Here is a 20,679-nt window from a genome sequence, read left to right as displayed (position 1 = left end):
CCTGGAATTGTCCCTTTACAACTTTATGTGCCCCCCCCCCCCCCCCCCTCCATCATTTGACTCCAAGAATGTAAATTATAGAATTAAGGTATAAACTGGTGGCAGTTTATACCTTAAACTGCCACCAGGAGGTGGCATTTTTCAACCACTGCTGTAAAACATAAAGACATCGCCTCCCATTAGTTTAGGGCCAAAAGCTGCCTGTTTTGAAACGACCACATAATTTTATCTACTTTTAAATACTGTTGCATGAGTATTGGGACTAATTTATGTCTGTTTTCTATTCTGCTGCATTTTTATTTTGGGCCTCGTTAAATGTTCTCCATAACAGTCAGCAGCCCCATAAAACATCACATCATCACACAGTATTTTAAGTCATACGAAGTGAAAATGCCGCTATCTAGATTATGACTGTGATGTGTTACACTAGATGACCTCATCATCCGATTCCGCAGTCACCACCATTTGTCCAGCGTTCTGCTTGCGCATGGCCTGAGTTTGCGGCTGCGCAGTCTCGTCAGTGCCGACTGCATTTGAGGAACGAGTGGACGTGAAGTTTCTCGCTGTGAATAAACCGTTTCCGCTGGTCTTTCAACATAAAGCACCTGATTTGGCCGCATTGCTCGCAGCTCCTGCCTCTTCTACTATTTTGCTTCGTTAAACACACATTCGGATTTCCGATATTGTTCGCGCTCCCTGTTGGTGGTTTGACAGTTCTTAAGTAGGAAGGTGTATGTGTGTGTGTGTGTGTGTATGTGAAATGTGTTGTTGATGCGGAGACTGAATCGGCACATATCTGACAGTAGGAACGGGGTCAGCGGTGAAAAAGAAGGACATATTGCAGTCACTTCGTCCCCCTGGTGACTCCTATGTCTGTCAGCGTGGTGGGTCTAACCCAGAAAATCCGTCGTTTTACAATGGGTTGTGGGAGATCGGCTGAACTCGGAGAATCCTCTTGCAGCTGTTTAGAGAGCCGGGGATAGGACCAAGACGTTGTGTTGAACCAATGAGGGTGGCCTCCTCTCTTTTGTCCTCTGTTTTCCGCCGGGTGTCTGGCAGCCAAGCTGTGCACAGTGCGTAAATGCGCTCGGAGCAGGCAGACCGAGCTCCGAACAAATGCTTAAATCTTGTCTTTTTCTGACACAGTGGTAGTTAATCGATTTCTTCATAGTTCCGCTGAGCGGATGGAGTGAATTGTGCAGACGGGGGGAGAGACAGACCGCAGTTTGGTTGCGTGTGATGATAGGAGACACAATGACGCTCTTGTCTCTTTTGGGTCGGATCATGCGTTATTTTCTCCTCAGGCCGGAGACATTGTTTCTGTTATGCATAAGCCTGGCGCTGTGGAGTTATTTCTTCCACACGGACGAAGTCAAAACCATCGTCAAGTCCAGCCGGGATGCGGTGAAGATGGTGAAGGGGAAAGTGGCGGAGATGATGCAGAATGACCGGCTGGGAGGCCTCAGTGTCCTGGATGCAGAGTTCTCCAAAACCTGGGAGTTCAAGAATAACAACGTAGCCGTGTACTCCATACAAGGGAGGAGAGACCACATGGAGGATCGCTTCGAGGTGCTCACCGACATCACCAACAAGAGCCACCCGTCCATATTCGGGATATTTGATGGTCATGGTGGCGAGGTAAGCTGGAAGCAAGAGGTTACGAGGGCCCCTTTTATTTTATTTTATTTTTTAGCAGCACAGTGAATTTGGCAGGTAAAGAGAACGTGATGTATCTTAGAGTGCAGTTTTATTTAATGCTGCTACATTTATATATATTAAAATAAATTCTTAATTTAGCCTTGTTGAGTGGGTTAATTTGCTACCAATCAGGGTTTGAAATAACAAAAGTTAAGGTTACAAACTTTCCACAAGGGTGGTAGAGAGCTCCCCCTCCCCACTCCGGCATTGTATTCCCTTGTTTGAACACCTCCACCACTGCCAATCAGGAAGGTGACTTGGATTTCATCACAAAGGGCTTTGTGTGTGTGTGTGTGTGTGTGTGTGTGTGTGTGTGTGTGTGTGTGTGTGTGTGTGTGTGTGTGTGTGTGTAAGAACAATGGTTTGTAGTATGTGTGTGTATGTGCGTGTGTGTGTGTGCTCCAGTCCCCGTGTTATCAAGGGTCAGTTGTTTCTCAGGATTGCCTGAAGAGCAAATGTCCTGCGCCATCTGTCACACCATCACCACTGTCAGAGCTCCCAGTACAGGACATATTGTTGCATATTTCACTCAGTGATAACGTCTAAGAATAAGAGTGCCATGCAGCTATAAAAGTATGGAAAAAAGGAAGTTTTGTCCCTAAATGCAGTATATGCTCAATAAAAATGGTCTGCTGTTCCCGTAGAGCAAATAGGAACGAGCCTGAGTCATAAATCTTATTTCTAATTTGGAATATTTTCCACATGTGTATTATCTGTTGCACTTTATGATACAGTCCATGACTTGGCTTGTAATTCCTCCAGATTTAACTTGAAACTTTACATTTATTTTTGAAACTGGATGAAATTTGGGTGAATTTTTATTTACCTGCAAATACTTATAAGAAACCTACATGTGATTAAAAGGGTAGCAATTCTACTGTAAGTACTTTTAGGTTAGTGAGTAAGTTGAAGTACTTTACATGTACTTGTGGGCCATTTTATGAAGTAGCTTAATCTTACAGTTTTACAATGTAAATATGCCCCACCTTTAGGGCCATGGGCTGTATTGTAGAGTGGCCTAAACCCCTTTCTGACATCATAAGTATAATTTACTTTTAGAGGTGGCAGTTGTATTGTGGAGTACCTTAAACTCCCCATCTTGAATAATAATAAATAGATTCTACTTTAAGGTGTGTGGGCTGTGTTAAAGAGTGGTTTAACCTCCTGTCTAATGTTGTAACTGCACCTTTTTTATGGTCTTGGGTCCTATTATGGAGTATTTAACCTTGCCCTATGAGAAATAAGCTCGAGCAGCACTTGTAGTGTTAAGAACAGCTTTAATGTTCATGTTTCAGCTTCTTGCTTTCATTGGGGTCACCATAAAACATATCAAAAAGTTTAAATTGCATACGTATAAAGCAAAACTTGAGTTTTAGCCCTTTATTCTGGTGTACCTAATAAAATTGCACCCTAATTTCAGAACAAATTTCATTCAAATTCCACATTAAATCTGAGGAAATATGGGCTAAGACGTATTATAAAGTGTTACTGTTTTCTTAATAAATATATCAGTTTTTATTTTTATTTTGAAAATTAAGGAGTTGTGAAAATGTTTTTTCATTTCTTAATCTAACTTATTTCGCTTCAGAGCTTTTAAATATCCAGTTTAGTATCATTAACAGGCCAAGAAAACAAACTGTAGTTCACATTTGACTTGAAACAGTGAAACTGGGATTTTTGCTTAAAACTGTCTGAAACAGTAAATCAGAAGAGTTAGTGATTACATCCAGTCTATCCTCTCTTTTAAGCACATCTTAAGGGATTCATTAGACACAGGCAATTAATTTTCTGTCTTAAGGAAACAGGCATTAGTTTGTTAGCTCCCAGAAATGCTGTAACTGTTGGCGTCCGGATGTGTTCAGTCACAGGGAGGTAAACAAACAGACTGTGTTTAGCCTTTCTGTCTCTTTCCACTGTGTAAACAAATATTTTTCTTTCCTCTAATTCCCGATCTTGCACCCTCTTTCTCCTTTTCACACTCAGTGTCTACTGTTTTTCTTTGCTCCCTTTATTTTCTGTAGTTCATAAGTCAGATTTGTGTTGCTCTGTCTGGTTTGTTTATATGTGTTTTACTCAGGTTTGCCCCCCTTCTTTTTATCAGTAGTCACAAAGGCTTTGGACTTGTATTGGGTTGCTTTGACATCGACCTCAGCTGCTTTAGGGTCATTAGCATCAGTGCACAGAACACATGCTGTAACATGCAAACACAGTAACCACAATTCCCAGTATAAAAACTAGGCTCTGGTAAAAACAAACTACGTGGGACCCTCAATGCTAATGATATGCAGGCACAAACTGTAGGAAGTGACATTTGTTTGCTGCTGATCTTTTTTTTTTTTTGCACTTTCGTGCATTTGGAAGCACACACAAACCCTCACACATCACCAATATTGAAAGAAGCCATACTGCCAAGCCAAATATGGGCAGATAGAACAGGCCGTCTCTGAGTGCAGGGTGTCCTGGCTCTGAAAATATGCGCAACATTCCTCAAACATTCTGTGTTTTTTCTCTGCAGTTTTTATTTTCTATCAAGGCACAAATTGTGGCCTTGAAATATAAAAGTCAGCACAAGCTGCTGCTTCATTTTTAACTTGCCTTACAGGGGAAGAGACTATTTGCTTTGACTAGTTTACACCTTAAACGGGCTTTCACGTTACTTTGCTGTACAAACTAAAATTCAATCCTGCATGCTGGCTCTGGGAAGAAGTAGAATTTAATAAAACAGCACAGTTAATAAGAAATCAAGATCCATAATCTGTATTTTCACTTTAAATGGGGCTTAGATGATATTTTACATTAGCTGATTAAATGTAAAGGCTGTAAAATATTGGAGCCCTTCGTGAGGTTTGTAACTGCACTCAGTCTGGCATTTCCTGCTATTTACTGCAAATGGAAATTTACACTTGAAGCTCTTTCCCTGATCCAGCCTCCCTCAGTGCTTCTCCTCCATTAAATAGATCATTGAGCACAGGAAGCAGACAGGGACTTGATTTGTCCCTCCTGATAATTAGACATAATTAGACATTCCATATACTTCATGGTAAATATTTTGAGCAATATCACGGTTCAAATGTCAACTGCGCTCATGGATAAACCTGATAAACCCGAGTATTATTTTTTATTACTGCATCACGTCAGAAGGGAGCAAAATGAAAGCGCGTGGACTGAAGGGCACAAAGTGTCCTCGTTTCGTAGGAGCTGTGAATCTGAAATATGAATGCAGGGACATCAAGATGGTGTAAAATGCTCCCGTTTTTAGATTTGATTTGACAGCATTAGCATAATGGAAATCTTGGCGGAGAAAACGAGGGTGGAAGCAGATATGTGAAGGGAGGAGGTGGAGGAGTGGGCTGGAAGAGGAGGAGGTTGCTCAATAATTCAGCTCTGAACACCTGGTGTTAAAGCACTCCTCTAAATTAAAGTTGTGTTGCCTGGCGAGACATAAAAAATAATCTGAATCATAACCTTATTTATTCTGTCTTTCAAAGCTGGGGAACATTGTATTTATTCAACACGATGAAATCTATCCATATATTACGGCACCAAAAGTTATATGAAAAGTCACCAGAAATCAACATTACATTTATAAACAGTATATCCAATATACAAATCTAGCAGGCATTAAATAAAAAGAGTTTGACTGCTGACCACTTTTCAGTATTTGTTTATTTTTGGCTCTGTTTTGGGCAGCACCAGTTTAAGGAAACATCTGTTTGCTATTTCTTTCTACTTATTTGTTATGATCACAGGCACTGTCCTGTGTCTAATCCTCTCTGTGCCTCCCTTCTTCCCCTTCTGACGTCTTAGGCTGCAGCTGACTATGTGAAGGCCCACCTGCCCGAGTCCCTGAAGCAGCAGCTGCAGGCCTTTGAGAGAGAGAAAAGAGAGAGCGCTCTCTCGTACGCCAGCATTCTCGAGCAGCGCATCCTGGCTGTGGATCGTGACATGCTGGACAAGCTCTCTGCAAACCACGATGAAGCAGGTCAGAAGGAGGAGGAGGAGGAGGAGGGTGGAAGGAAATGGGGAAAAAAAGATATGTGGTCAGTGTGTGTGTGGGGGAAACTTTGAAACTAAAATTGCCACATGAGACAAATAGAGGAAGCACGTCTCACATGTCTTGTAAACACACTGTGCAAGCACTTTTGCCAAGAAGTGTCAAGAGTATTCCTTTAGTGCACTTTAAAATAAAGCTGGCTGTTTGCGTGAAAGTTGGCATGTTAAGAACGATGCTTTCGAGTACTCTCATTTTCACGCTCTCTCCTCTTAAGGGACTCGGTTGCATTGCAGAACCTCACCTATGAAAGAAAATCCTCACAATTTCCTGTCTTATACCCTCTCATCTCCGTACTCCCACCTGACATTTACGTCTCTGACCGAGTCCTTCTACAGCCCACTCGAAACGCTGGCTGAATTAGAAGAGTGAGATGGTTGTGTAACACTATGCTGATCCAGATTTACGCTGATGTTTCAGAGAAACAGTTCAGATTGATCGGTTGGTGGCATTTGAAACAGTTTCCTCATATTTTTGACCTACTATTATTTTTCATCATTGATGTTTTGTTTTTTTTGGTGACAGTCTGCCACATCATCTCCTCAGGATAGTGAAGATACAGTTAATGACTGGCCACTGGCACAATGGTGTCTCTATAAAATTAATTTTAATAATTGAGCTTGATCTAGTATTGACTCACAGGTTAGCAACTTTATTATGGAAAACTCTGTTTTATTTATGTTTTATTTATTTATTTTAAAGCTCACATTCATACATGTCATCGAGCATATTCTTTAAGGTGTAATTTAAGTTTTATCCTCTGAAAGCCCTCTGTGGTAGTGTGAAAATAAATTCATTACAGGAAAGGTGCTGCTATAGCTCACTGGGATGAGTGGCGTTTGCTGCAAGTCATCCCCCCATCCTCTTCCTGCTTTTCTGTCCACCCCTCTACATTGTACAATATAGGGAAAATACAAAAAATAAATCTTAAAAACAACAACAAAAAACACCCCATACTTGAAACATATCGACTGTGTGCATTGCTGTAGTGTAGTGGTGCACAGGTTTGCGAAGCAGCAAAACAAATCCCTTGAGTTTTGCATCAGTAGGGGCAGCTGGAATAAAAAAATTTGCCTAATCAAATATTTGGAGCTATCTGAAGTCATGAGTTACGTTCTCAAAAGCCAGCATAAACAAAACAAAATCTAGTTTTAAGTATTACTGTTAATCTGGCATAAAAATGATTTGTTATATTTTGTGGTGTGATTAAAATAAAAAAGTTAAAGGATAATATAAGATCACAAAGATGTGCCTGTAACAATTCTAAGGTTTTTTTTTTTAACTTGTAGCTGGTTACAGTACAAAAATCACTAATGATTAGTGTTTGGATTTTTGTTTTTGTCTTCTCTTTGAATTTCCCACACAGGAACGACATGTCTGATGGCGCTGCTGTCAGATAGAGAGCTCACAGTGGCCAACGTTGGAGACTCGCGTGGTGTGTTGTGTGACAAAGATGGGAATGCTGTCGCCCTATCACATGACCACAAGCCGTATCAGCTTAAAGAGCGCAAGAGAATCAAGAGGGCAGGTAAATAATGAGTATAAGAGTGTAATGTAAAGCTTAGGCATTGTGTACCTGCTGTTGCTATGGGGTCCTTTGTCGCCATCTGTTGGTCTGTTCTGGGAAATCACTGAGTTAAATTTAATGCAGTGTTAGAAATAGGTTGTGATTAAACTTATTTCTTAAACTTTAAATTTGAATTTTTACTCTTTTTACTTTTAGGAGGCTTCATCAGTTTTAATGGATCGTGGAGAGTCCAGGGAATCCTCGCTATGTCCCGCTCCCTCGGGGATTACCCACTGAAGAACCTTAACGTAGTCATTCCCGACCCCGACATAATGACCTTTGACCTGGACAAACTGCAGCCAGAGTTCATGATCCTGGCCTCTGATGGCCTGTGGGATGCCTTCAGTAACGAGGAGGCAGTGCGCTTTGTCCGCGAGCGCCTGGACGAGCCTCACTTTGGTGCCAAGAGCATCGTCCTACAGTCTTTCTATCGTGGCTGCCCTGATAACATCACCGTCATGGTAGTGAAGTTTAAAAGTGGAGCAGGGGGGAACAGCAAGGCAGGGGAGTAGGTGAGGGTCGAGTTTAAAGCTTGCGTCATGATCAGTATATTTTTCCTCCCATCTTCTGGATGTATCAGTAAGTACATCATCACGGAAGGACTGGGAGAAGTATAGATTTCGACTGGGCTTTTAACTAATGCACACACATACAGAGAAATGTACACACACACATGCAATGATATGAGAAAATGAAGCTCAATTTAATTTGACCTGATGGAGAAAAGGGGCATTTAAATTCAATACAGTTCACAGCCATCTGCTAAACGGATGAGGAATTGATTAAAATATTGAAGTACAGTACCAAGACTACCAGACACAGGGGAGGGGGGTGGGGTCTTTTAACCAGCACACATTAGACTGTGATGACATCACTGCTGTTTACTGTACATGCACACGCACACGAATGGTACAGGTCCACTGGAGGCTTCTTCAGAGAAGGCTTCAACCAGTGCCTGCACAACAATTACTGTCCATCTGCAAAAACACCACCCGGCTTGCTGCATTTTGATGATTCTCTGATTGTATGCATTTGTTAGACTTTCCAACAGGAATAATAATTTCTCAAATGTAAGAAGACTCCAGTGGATCCATACCTCTACTTAATTTCTGATGACAATACACACATATGACTTTTGAGTATTAAGCACCTATTTTGTGGCTTGAGGAGTGACGGTAAAAGCTTTGGGAGATTTATTGTTTTTGCATTTATTTAAAATTCATGCTCAGTACAGCAGATTTTAAAACTAAGCAGTCACATAAAGAGAAGGGGGTAGAAGGTAAGCAGTGACAAGGGCTCGTGGCTTATTGAGCTGAAAATTTTCGTTTTAGGTGACACACATTTTAAACATCTTTAAATGAAATATCTTTTTTTAAAGTGATGCCTGAAGTCAATTTTGGAGTATCTGATAATTCATTGACCAAATAAATGCTAAATAAGCCTTTTTTTAATATTGCACATCAATTTAATCAACTTAGAATAGGCATAAAGATGATCTGAATGTCCATATTTTTTTCAAAATGTGTTTTAATGTTGAGGGTCAGTTGTTTCATTGCATTAAAATTGACAACAACAAAAAATCCGTTCTGGTTCTTATCCTTCAAGATCTCCAATAGAGTGGACTCAGATGTTTCTTCAGCTATTTGAACATTTACATCTCGTTCCCAGACATGGATTAAGCCTGATCCTAAAGCATAAACTTTAATCACTGTTGATCTTCATTTAATTTTTCTTTTAGTCTGGGGCTTGTTTCAATCCACACCTGGGAAACCTGGTGTTATTTTCTTCACCTCTGAAGAATCCTTAATCAACATTACCCTAACCGAGTGACTATAAAGGCTGAAACGTAACATTTTGAAAGAAATTTATCAAGTCTGTAGAAGGTGTGTGATACTCAAAAGTGAAATTTGTGTGTGGAATGTGACTTTAACTACAACACACACATACACCACATGAGCCACAATCTTATAACCACCTATCGAATATTGTGTGGATCCTCCTTGCCAAACACCTCTGATCCATCAGAGTGTATTCACTGGAATTCTGAGAGGTTGGTGTGTGGGACAGGGATGTTGGCACTGGATGCTTTGGCTCATGTGGGTTTCACGGTGGTGGCTCTAATCTGATGCCCAGTTGGCTCTCGATTTTGGGGTCCCTGGAGTTATTCGTAGGCAGTTTTATATAGTGGTTGAAAGTGCGTTGCCTTGCTGGGAGAGGCCATTCTTGGTCTGCAGCAGTGTTTAAGTGGGTGAGATGTCATCAAGGTTACTTGCTCCACTTGTCAGTGGTTTAAATGTTGTGGCTTATACATGTAACTTCCACAGAAATACATATGGTTCTAAAAAAAAATGCACTTTTCAGATGTTTATTTTTTGGAATGGTAAATTCTTACATATCAGCAAACGTAAACACTGTTTACCCTCAGCAACGCAAGCGGGTTTCACTCTACGTCGAGCCCGACACTCACCTGTTTGCGAGGCTACGGAGGAAACGCAAACTGTTCCATTCAAGTGGACTTACACTGTCTGTATCAGGGCATGTGCTTCAGCTTAACCATGTTCACGAACGAATGACCCAACGGCGTGCAGCAACGGACACTGGTGGCTGTCTTCGACCTGCGAAGCACACGAAGCGAGGAGGTGCAACGGACACACCTCGACCACGAAAGACTGAAAGACTAAACGATGTCGCATCACGAACTGTACAGCTGCAGCCAGAATGCTTGTGATTAGAAATACGATATGCTCCCGAAGCAATACAACTGGTGTCAATGACGCAGTCTGTCAAGGAAAGTTACCGTAAACCGTGCTTGATTTACTGCTGTTTTAAATTCACCTTTTACCACTGTGTATCATGACTTCATCAGTCGAGAGAGGGGAGTTTTGTTCCTTTTGTTTTCTTTCTTTTATTTTAACAGTTTACCCAATGCCTTATTTATTGTTATGTTTTTTGGATGTCTCAGGCAGATTGCCAAACCAGTATGATGTATTTTCAGTTTTGTCCTTCTGTACATGAGCAGAAGTTTACAATAAAACAAATACCCGTGATTTTAACGTGAGAAAGTTGTAAGCATTAAACTCTTTCCTCTGAAATATATCAACCGTTTTCATCTCCATCATCTCATGACAGGTATGATCAATTTGGATGTGTTTATTCTTTCCACATTTTATCATATATTAAATGCAATGCACATCACCTGCTGCCAGGTCTGTTGGAGAGCTCCACTGGAGCACTCCAGTCTTAAGTGCCTTCCGTTGCAAATATAGATTTTGGGGAGATGCAAACAGCTTCTCATATGTTTACCTCAAGACATTTCTTTTAAAGAATCTAGCTAACAACAGTCACAAAGGCTAGGAGGGTGAGGTCACACTAAGATTGAGGGAAAACACGTGACCCGAGCGTTTCTGGGATGCTTCTCCCAGACCACAAATAGCTCTCTCACTCTCAGAGCTGCCGTCTGCAAGGTAACTCAACACCGCAGTCTTCAGCCTTGAAGCTCAGCGATGTCAAGTTCAGTGACACTCTGCACCAGGTGGCCAAACTCAGAATAGCCTCCACACGACTTCATCCAAATTCCTAAGACCAGTGTGGTCTAATAACTATAAAAATCAACAGCGTCACTCATCGGCTTTACGGGAACGCTTTGCCGCTGTTTATTTAAATTTGGCATGCTATACGAGAGATCAGTGCGCGTGGAAGACACGTGAGATTCACTAACAAGCAGAAATACACCACTTCTGGCTTAAAAAAAACCCCCTTAGATCGTTTTTAGGAATCTTCTCGAAGTTCCAAACAACATGGGACAGCATGGCTCCAAATCTTCCATTGAAGCCCGTGCGATTTTTCAGAGCGATGGCGCAGCGGACATGTGCCAGAAAGCGGACACATGCTCTACCCCAGGCTCAGTTGTCCGCTTTCAGAAGAGGGTGACCAATCAGTCGGCCTGTCTTCACTCTTCCCCCCGGACAAGGCAGAAATCAGAACTCGACTCTTGGCCCCTGCGTCGCCGTGACACCGGAGGACTGGTGTACGTGATGGATAACCCAACCGGCGGGGTGTGGGTGAAGCCGGAGGAGAAATGGTCCAGATCTTGATACAAAAAACTGAAATACAAATGATTTAATCAGTGGAATCAGTTGAGCATCTTACAGAGTAGCAGATGTTGTTGATTTATCTTCCTGCTGTGAGGTGAGCCTCCACTGTGCCCGCCCGCAATGCAGTGAGGTGGATTCAATCGACCTTCTCCTTACCGAGGATTTGGCTGGACGGATCATTGAGATGAACGGATGTTTCTTTATTCTGTTTACATGTTCAGTGTTAGACTGAGAGGGGGATGGTGAGGGGAGGTGATTAGCCACCGAGTCTATGTCTTTGGGTGCTCTATTATTCTGAATGATGTGAAGCAGAGTAAACAAAGGGAAGGGGCCTGGCTGTAATGCTTTGGTCGATGGTGTCATGGTGAAACCTGCACCCTACCAATGGCTGACCAACCATTATTGATTTTGTCCACTTTCCTTTTATAATTACGCGTGTATGTGCTATACAACATACACGAGTATTAAAATACAATATTTTAAAATAACGATGGCATTTTGGATGTGATGGAGTGACCTTGATTTAGGACGGAATGTCCACAAGGGGTAAAAGCAAGTTGTGCGTGACGTGACCTCAAGTTTATGATGTTTGGCTGCTTCTGGTTTTCTAGAAGCACTGGAATCTGAGTTGATTTTTTTAATGTGCATGTCAGCGTTGAAACATCCATCTCATATTTAACATGGCTGACAAGCCCGTGTAGAAATTTGTTCGAATACAAGAACTGTGTGTATGCAAATCGGGAGGACATCACAAGGGTTAACTTTAACTGGTTTGGTGCAATTGGCTATTATTTAGTTTTTAATATTTAAGTGTTTGAGTACCCGGTTTTGTTCTCAGTGCGCTTTTGACACTTTTACGAATGCACATTTGTCAGCCTGATATCTTCGGATAACAAACATAAAGTGATGGAATACATGACCAATAAAAGTGTAACTGGGGAACGGGAAACTTTGCCCTCTGGTGTGACGCCTTATCAGAACACAGTGCCTTAGCAGGGAACTAATGGCTTATCCATTAAACCTCGGTAAACGCACTAAGCAAACACCGCGTCAGACGGGCACAGTGCGGAGGATGTGACTGTCCCGCGTCAGTTAACAGCCTTTGTATCTGCACTTCACCATGGGATTATGGGTTTCCAAACCTCAAGTGCAAGTTCTTCTTCTGGGTCTGGACAACGCTGGAAAATCGACTCTCCTCTACAAACTGAAGCACAACACTAGTGTCAGCACCGTCCCTACCATCGGCTTCAACGTGGAAATGCTCGAGGCCAGAAAGAACAGGAGAAAAATAGCTATAACCATCTGGGATGTCGGCGGTCAAGGGAACATGCGCGACCACTGGCCGAATTTCTACCAGAACGCTGGAGCTATCGTGTTCGTTGTGGACAGTGCCGACCAGGAGCGCCTGAACGAGGCGCAAAGGGAGCTGGAAAGAACTCTGAGAAATGATGAGCTCCGGGGCCGTCCGCTGATTCTTCTCGCCAACAAACAGGACGTCGACGGCGCGCTGAATGTCACTGAAATGAAGGACAGATTCAATATGAGAAAGATCTGCCAGGAGCGGGATTGTTTCGTTCAGCCATGCTCTGCGTCGACGGGATTTGGAGTTGAGGAGGCCTTTAAACGAGTGGTCCAAGTGGTCAAACTTCCGTCAGAGCCCGGTGCAGTGAAAGACAATATCAAGGATACAGTGCACTACCTCAGAACAAACACCAAACATTAACATTTATTTATAAGCAATGTGTTATTTGACAATATGACGAATGAGCTCTGACACTACCTTCTGCTTTAATTCCTTTATATCAACAATAAATCGTATTTAAAGAAATGCCATGTTTTGGTTACATTTCTATGATTCTTACGCCCACGGAGACATGCACTAATCATATAAACAGGTAAGCTGTTTATTAGGTGTGCGTTTAGAAACTGCATATCCGTATCTCCTTTTAATTATTAAACGCAATTCTGTTATCTCACAGTCGTGTATCTCACTGACAGCATCGTCAACCCAGGGGAAAAGCGCAACAAAGACAAGTGCAAATAGGTTTGGATGATTTAGTTGCGTTGCGCTGACTCTCGGCTGTAAACAGTCTCCTTTGGCTAGTGTTTCACTTCACTTATGTAAGAAATGATATATGCTGATAATCCACTGATTAGCTTTTCGCTTTCTAAATGGCTAGTCTGCAAAAACAATCTAAATGTGGTAAATGCTGACTGTATTAGAGTCTGGCTGATTAAAGAGCAGATACTTGTTTTTTGTTTTCTTTATCTTTGTTATATCATATCACATCGAATCTATGAAGCATTAGATGCGATATGATAATAAATCGAGCCTCAGTGCTGAGAGTATTTAGCAGAAAATTAAGCTAAACCTGAACACTCACTTGGACACACTTTTTTTGGAAGAAATGGAGGAATTGGATGAAAACATTTTCCAGAGGCATACAGTTCATGTTGTATGGAAATTCACCTGGCGATATTTTGTGCGTTCTTCTCCAAAAATGCGCACTATAGTGACAAATATCTCGAATATCGAATACTTGAATCTATAGTGCTACGTGTTCGCGCCTTGTAGCTTGTCCGTCACAGGATTCCGGTCGTCGATCTCTTTCCGTCCCGAACCGTCTCCTCATATGTCGGCAGATGTTTGCATTCATCGTATGTTGGCAAATGCGCAGCGGCAGCTGGATCCGCCGAGCTGTCCGGTGTACAGCTCTCCATAAGCATTTCTTGCGATGTGGTGGCCGCTGGCTGTCCATTTTGAGGTGGGATGTCCTGCCTTGATCTTGAACACAGCACCCTCTGGACAAAGTATCCCAACGCGAAGAGAAGCAGCAGAATAAGTATTCCAGAAAGTTTTCGGGTGACCATGGCGATGCTGTAGTACGTATAGTTCACCAACTCCGGGCAACAGGTGACAACAGAGGTGTTGTTTCCCTGCGTGCAGCATATCTGATCATTTCTGCAAAGGACGTCTCCGCATCTCCGGCTGCAATCAACAACCGTGTGAACAAAAAGGCAAGTAGTGAACAACGCCAGCAGTTGGTTTCTGAGGGAAAGCATCGCCGATGTGTTCAACGGGATAAAACAACCCAGTGAGAGACAACAGCTAAAGCCCTGAAACAGGATGCAGGCGAGACGACGCAAATGCCCGGACTGAAACACTGACGCAGAGCATTATCCACTCACCGCATCCCCAGAGCATGGATAAAACGACGGACCAGGGTGGGTAATCAACAATCTTAAGTCTACGTATTAACAGTACCAATCGGCAGACGATAAACTGTAAGCATTCCCCGACTGAAAACGATCAGGCAGAGATCTGGACTGCATCTGTAACCCCTGCAACGCATGAATATGCTAATAAAGCAGTGGCACTGAACTCCTAAGTGCTACTTCAGTGCGCTCCTGATTTGTTATGCACTTAGCAGGTTTATTGGTACAGCAACTCGTAAACAGCATACATATAGTGGCTTGTTCATCTGATATGCAAGTAAACAGGCGCCCGGGAAATCGACAAGTAGTGTCAGAAAGGCTGAAGAATGGCAATTAATCACGGAGATGGGAGGGGACGCTGAAAACAAAGTGGCCCGTGCAGACTGTTTCAGCACAGCGGACAGCGCTCATCACGCCCACCGAGGACAACAACAAGGGGCGCTGTCCGAGATGCTGACACCACAAAATCCAAAGAGCATAAATGCTCCACTTGGCACGAGCGCAAAAAAAAATTCCATTTGCAATATTAATACCACTTTGCGTACATCAAGGGGTCAAGCCAGGCCACCCCCTTAAAAGGCCGCAATGTTCAGCGGACGTCCATTTAAGATGATCCGTACATGATGAAATAAGTGCTACTAGGGAAGTGCTGCTCTTGGAAGGTGTTTGCTAAAACCCTAAAAGGCTGCTACACAAAAGCACAGAAGTGACACTTTCTAATGTTTATTAAACATATTTACTGATAAAGTGTAAAGCTGCTCTTTTATGAATAAAAAGTTAGAAGACAAAGATGCAACAGTTTCAGTAATCCATCTCTCCAGGGAGCTGTGACTAATGCGTTACTGGATATATCTGAAAAGCCAGGATTTTATATTGCATCAAATACCCCTCATTGTGACAATAATGTGGTTACATGAGTAGGCTGAGGGTAGTAATGGAAGGAAGCGCTCTCTAATAGCATGTCTGCATATCTTCTTAATTGATAATGGTTGGCATGTTAGATGAATCTTTACAGCTGGCAAAAGGATGCATTGTTTGCGTTCAAGTACACAAGTAATGCATCATTTTGACATCCACTTCTGTTGCTCGGGGCTAATGAGCTTGAGTGCTTAAAAACCCGATGCTAATTAAATTATTTGCTAGCTCCATATCAAGTTCAGACTGAAAATTACAGGATGTTGTGGATTTGTTCATGTTTGTTGTCTATAGCAAAGAGTTATTTGAGGTACAAAATACATAATTTAAAGAAACTGACGGCAAGCAGCACACTTAAATGGCTGGAGAAGTTGAGACAAAACTTTATTTGAAAAATGTAACGGGCCTGATTGTGTTCTAGTGCACAGGATGAGCTACATTCATGGGGTTTGTGTACAGCATCCACAACATGTTTGTAAAGTCAGCAGAGAAATCTTTATTTTAACCCTCACTCTCCAGTAAAGCCTCCCGAGTCTCAGGTGGTCTTGTTTGAAACTACTGTTTTTGGGTCTGCTAAACTTGTGATGAGGTGACTGAATGGCAGCACAGTTAAGGGTCCCAGCTGGAGGCTCCCTGTAAAAACAGGGAAAAAATAAAAATAAATTACAGATCACAGTGTCTCACTCAGGTTTCTTTGAGCTCCACTCAAGGTTTAATTATTAAATCTCTGAAATACAAGTTCAACAGCAATCCAATTTTAATGAAAAGGTGTTTAATAGCAGAAACCCACTGATTTAAGATTGTACTCACGTGCTACATAGTCTGTTCCTCCCTTCATTAATTTAGCAGAGGATTGCTCATGTTTTGTGTGCCTGCGCTGGTGTAATCTTGGACGGAAACGGACATAAGTTGCTGGATGATGTTTGGGACTGTTCTGGACTAAACCTTCCAGTGAAGACAAGGTGGGCCCTGCTTTGGCATTCATAGTAGTTTTAGGAGGTTGGGTGGACTGAGTTTCAACCTGGTGGGCAATATTACAGCTCCTACATGCCTCATCATTCCCGTCGACTGAACGCCACCTGGATAATGTGAAATTTTACATGTGTAAAATAAAATTACCCATCTGTGAAATCTGATATAACAAACTAAATATATTGTACTTTTAGATTTTAGTGATTTTAGAGACATCGTTTTGATTTTGTCCATCATGACTTATTTTCTGATAACATGGTAGCACAAATGGGCAACTGACCATTGCTGCACATAAAAATGACATGATTTTGGTACCTGTTCTCAGTTAAAGAGCAGGCCCGGTTTTGTGAGGTGGCAGTCATTGTGGCTGGAACAGCCTTTACATGGCAGGTTATATAAACCTGTGAATGAGACAAGAGTTAGGGACATAATTTGGCCAAAGACAGTTGAGATTAAGTCACTAAGGACACCACTGCAGAACAGCCATCCCACTTCTTTGCTCTGAGAAACTCTTGAGTAGCTTCTACAGTATGCTTTAGGTCATTATCCCATTTCCACTGTGAAGCACTGATCGGTTTTACAGCATTTGACTGAACCCATTTTTGTCCTTCTCCCATATATGCACAAGATAAGAATAGTTTCTTTGTTTCATCTGTCCAAAGACATGGCCCAATGATGGCTACCTTCATATGCACAGACATTTCTTTGGCCCTTATATTTAAACTTCTAGTGAAAAGATCAAATACAAACTCAACAATTTAAATCAGCTTCAGATATGATGTCTCCATTTTTCATAAAAACAAAGAGAGAGCACTGCCTGTTGGCCAAGTGTGCAACTACATATAAAATTATTGTTATTCTTAAACAACAATGCAAAAATTTGGGTGAAACCCTTGAATTAGAGTCGAAAGCTTTCAATGGCACATTGATTTAAAAATCCACTGTGGTGTTGTAAAGAAGCAAAACTACAAAAATAGCATGTTTGATTTGACAAATTATGGGTCCAACTGTATATTACAGTAAAACACACAGGTCTCATATTGAACATATGTACTGTGGAAAGCCATTATTTACTGTCAACCTGGTTGCTGGGTGATTGGTAAAAAATGAAGGCTTCTAGCTGGAATCTGAGCTTGTGTTCCTCAGTTCTTGGCAGAAAACGCGAGCTGGAGTTTGTCAGGTAAGCATCAGTAAGACATCTGTTATGTAAAAAAAATAAAGACAATTTAAAAATGAAAGCCTATGACATGATATGAGTTTTACTATATGGAAATATAGGCCTCTTTATTGAGAATTAAAGATTTAGTAGTAGAACTCACCCATGCTCAACAAAATCATATCTTAATGCTACGTCTGCATCAGGAGTTGCTGTGCCAACACAATGGTCAATGTACACTCGCAGGGGCATGTGGTTACCAATAACAGCAGAGACTTCAAAATGAACCGAGTCACCAAGGAAATATGTATAAGACCCCCTCTGAAACGTCCAATCATCTGCAAGATGGCAACAATTAAAAAAATAAAAGTACTTGTAAGCCTCTAATGAATATTCCTAAAACCTGTGATGGCATTTTAAAGATGAATCTTTGTGTGATGACGTTAAGTATGACTCTTAGCAACAGCAGAACAATGTTTCATGGCTGTCATCCTTGTAATACCGGTCATGAGAAGCAGATGAAAGTCTATCTGGTCTTCTGCTGAAGCTGTTGCAACAAGTGGAACCCAGGTGGGATGCAGGGAAATGCCACCTACAGAATACTTCCTGGAAACAGACAGATTTCACACAGACACACAGATTGCCACAGCACACTGCAAACTTCTGTTCATGTGCATAGGCATACTTTTTGTAATGACATTCAACTGGAATAGCAGCTCCACCCAGCCTAAGCAAACCATCAGATGAGGGCTCAGGTGAGTAGACGAGCACATTGGCATAGATAAGCTTCTCTTTTGTGGACTGAAAGAAAATGTTAACATTTTAGTCTGCAACTCACACTTCATTTTGTTTTGTAAAAGGAGAAACTTTTGACCAGAACACAGCAGTGACTGAGCCACGCTCCAGAGAACTAGCAGTGCTTACTGAGAGCTTTGTTCCACAATCCACCAGCTGGGCCCGGATGGTGAACTCCGCCTCTCCCGATGGGACTGCTCCGCATACTCTCTCCTCACCCGCGGAAACTGAGCCGAGTCTCAGATGTCCGCCGTCCACCTGTAGGCCTGTGTCAAACATGTCAGCCTGCACCACGACCTCCATGGCATCCGGTTGGCAATTTACCGTGACCGGACGAGGGCGCTCCCGGTGCTCCGTGCTCGGTTTCTGTTTTACCGCACCAAACTGAGGCTGGATGCGGCCATATGTCCCACCCTGGCTCAAGGAGTTTGCCACGCTTGACTCGCTGCTGTGAACTAACCGGCTGCTTTGTGCCAATGCGCAAACGGAATACAAAATGATAAAGCACCAAGAAACGAGGCCGTGCAGGTAACAGTCCATGCTTTAGTCAGATTTTTGGAAGGAGTGATAAGTCCCCCGACAACACAGCCTCTGAAAGAAAAAGCACCACCGCTGTAAGTGATTGCTCTCCAACACACCTGGTTTGACTGATTATAACCGTTTCACTGAGCATGCGTGCCCGTTACTTGAAACGTGACGACACAAAAGTGATTTTTTGCTAAACAACAAGTTTAACTAAAGTGCAACAAGTGAAAACCTTGTTTTCGGCATAATTGTATTCATTTCGATTGTGTGGTCGTTTAGAAAATATAAATGCTATTGTATATATTTTCCACCAGGTGGCACTAAAACAGCTTAAAGTCAGTTTGTCGACAGGGATTGGATGATGTAATGATGACTTCATTCCTCTGTTTAGAAGTGACTGTTTTTGCACTGAAGTTTGTCTTGAGCCTCACGATTTTAGTACCAATTTATTACGTCAGCTCTACTGGGATGTTCGTGAAATGACATTACTTAATAACTACCTAAAGTAAATAAAAAATAGTCTGATTTAATTCCAACTGAACCTGCCAACTAAACAAAAAAAAATTACATTTATAAACTAGAAGGGGAAGCAGGTGGGGCTTCTTTAACCTGGGTTTTCCCCCTTAGTCTACATTCAGGTTGCCCCATCATAAACACTTTTAAGTCTATACTGATGAAACTACATACATTTACATAGTATTAAATGAATTAACAAGGTATTTTCTGCTTGTGTGGTGCTTTCTTTCCTATCATGTTATCACATGTATTTGGACCTCCATCTCATTCTATCTTCTGTGCCTGATTGTGATCCTTTTTTCCCCTTTTTAAATGTTTTTTTTTTGTCTACCTCACATGTTTCTGTGGCAAAAATGTCGCACCTCTTTTCTCAGCCTCATAAGCCACAAATGTCAGCTGTGACAATTCAAACGAACAGGGAAGGGATGCGGACGGAAACAAAGTTATATTTCATTTTCAGTTCGGTTTTATGAATAAACAGTTCGCCTTACCTCTGCTTTCAAACCATCGTTCCCACAATTAACCTGTGTAACTTTCAGGTGGCACTTTAGGGCATTGACCTGATTAAATCAATTAAGTTTGTGTTCGAGTCAAGAAAACATCAACAGCGTTTTACACGCTCACAAGTACGATGACGATGGTTTTTTTAGAGTATCCTGTTTGTCTGTTGCACAAGCATGTCTAAGCAACCTACACTAAATTCAATATCGAAACTGAAAGTGTGGCATGTTCGGATTTTTTTTCCTTTGTAAATAACGAATACAGTAGTTGATATTGTGAGAAATCAATGCGCTACTGCACACACCCAGAACCCTGCATAATCTATGACATCATTTAGGAAACACCCAGTATATATCGTGTTACATGGAAGTGCTGTATCCTGAATGTCGTCACAGCCTGGATATGACTAAAACCTGCAATTATAATGAGAAATAAAACAAGCTTATCTCGGTATTTCATTGTTAATAATTTTGTGTGGACTTTTCTGTATAAATATGACACAAAACATCAAAAATAAAGTCCTAAAAGTAAAAAAAGGGAACAAAATTAAATAAAAGAGACAAAAACAGATTGAACATTACATATATTTAAGTGGCAACATGTGAAGTGTCTGGTGTACAGCCTTGTGTAGCAGTAAGTGCAGCCTTACACTTCCTGGTCAGTCAGCTCTTGA

General features: G+C 41.7%; 3 protein-coding genes across 3 annotated transcripts; 2 read left to right on the top strand and 1 right to left on the bottom strand.

The window, feature by feature from the left end:
- The first annotated feature begins 707 nt into the window (after nucleotides 1-707).
- On the top strand, nucleotides 708-8,142 carry ppm1la (protein phosphatase, Mg2+/Mn2+ dependent, 1La). The gene is made up of 4 exons (XM_085253950.1): nucleotides 708-1,638; nucleotides 5,506-5,680; nucleotides 7,116-7,277; nucleotides 7,473-8,142. Exons 1-4 carry the CDS (start codon nucleotides 1,240-1,242, stop codon nucleotides 7,826-7,828), a joined length of 1,092 nt encoding a protein of 363 aa, XP_085110076.1. The 5' UTR covers nucleotides 708-1,239; the 3' UTR covers nucleotides 7,829-8,142.
- A 2,770-nt stretch (nucleotides 8,143-10,912) lies between these two features.
- arl14 (ADP-ribosylation factor-like 14) lies at nucleotides 10,913-13,285 on the top strand. The gene has a single exon (XM_085253951.1). The coding sequence runs from the start codon at nucleotides 12,531-12,533 to the stop codon at nucleotides 13,131-13,133; it is 603 nt and encodes a 200-aa protein (XP_085110077.1). The 5' UTR covers nucleotides 10,913-12,530; the 3' UTR covers nucleotides 13,134-13,285.
- A 2,507-nt stretch (nucleotides 13,286-15,792) lies between these two features.
- On the bottom strand, nucleotides 15,793-19,127 carry LOC146553655 (zona pellucida sperm-binding protein 3-like). Its single transcript, XM_085255252.1, has 8 exons — nucleotides 18,594-19,127; nucleotides 18,355-18,470; nucleotides 18,172-18,275; nucleotides 17,833-18,007; nucleotides 17,595-17,712; nucleotides 16,829-16,914; nucleotides 16,352-16,620; nucleotides 15,793-16,174 (listed from the first exon to the last, which is right to left on the bottom strand). Exons 1-8 carry the CDS (start codon nucleotides 19,002-19,004, stop codon nucleotides 16,077-16,079), a joined length of 1,377 nt encoding a protein of 458 aa, XP_085111378.1. The 5' UTR covers nucleotides 19,005-19,127; the 3' UTR covers nucleotides 15,793-16,076.
- Between the last annotated feature and the right edge of the window lie 1,552 nt (nucleotides 19,128-20,679).

Source organism: Mchenga conophoros, linkage group LG18 (genome assembly GCF_057382185.1).
Source record: "Mchenga conophoros isolate Kocher_MC1m ecotype Shallow Benthic linkage group LG18, M_conophoros_male_GT1.1, whole genome shotgun sequence".
NCBI lineage: Eukaryota > Metazoa > Chordata > Actinopteri > Cichliformes > Cichlidae > Mchenga > Mchenga conophoros.
This window is presented reverse-complemented; position numbering and strand designations above follow the sequence as displayed.

What these genes read in the sequence shown, in the direction of transcription:
- arl14 (XM_085253951.1), top strand. Translation starts at nt 12,531, where the DNA reads ATGGGATTATGGGTTTCCAAACCTCAAGTGCAAGTTCTTCTTCTGGGT.
- LOC146553655 (XM_085255252.1), bottom strand. Translation starts at nt 19,004, where the DNA reads ATGGACTGTTACCTGCACGGCCTCGTTTCTTGGTGCTTTATCATTTTG. An exon ending in GTTGAATGTCATTACAAAAA is followed by an intron (nt 18,276 to 18,354) that starts GTATGCCTATGC and finishes GTCTGTTTCCAG; the next exon opens with GAAGTATTCTGTAGGTGGCA. An exon ending in TATGATTTTGTTGAGCATGG is followed by an intron (nt 17,713 to 17,832) that starts GTGAGTTCTACT and finishes TTTACATAACAG; the next exon opens with ATGTCTTACTGATGCTTACC.
- ppm1la (XM_085253950.1), top strand. Translation starts at nt 1,240, where the DNA reads ATGATAGGAGACACAATGACGCTCTTGTCTCTTTTGGGTCGGATCATG. An exon ending in TTGATGGTCATGGTGGCGAG is followed by an intron (nt 1,639 to 5,505) that starts GTAAGCTGGAAG and finishes CTGACGTCTTAG; the next exon opens with GCTGCAGCTGACTATGTGAA. An exon ending in CAAGAGAATCAAGAGGGCAG is followed by an intron (nt 7,278 to 7,472) that starts GTAAATAATGAG and finishes TTTTACTTTTAG; the next exon opens with GAGGCTTCATCAGTTTTAAT.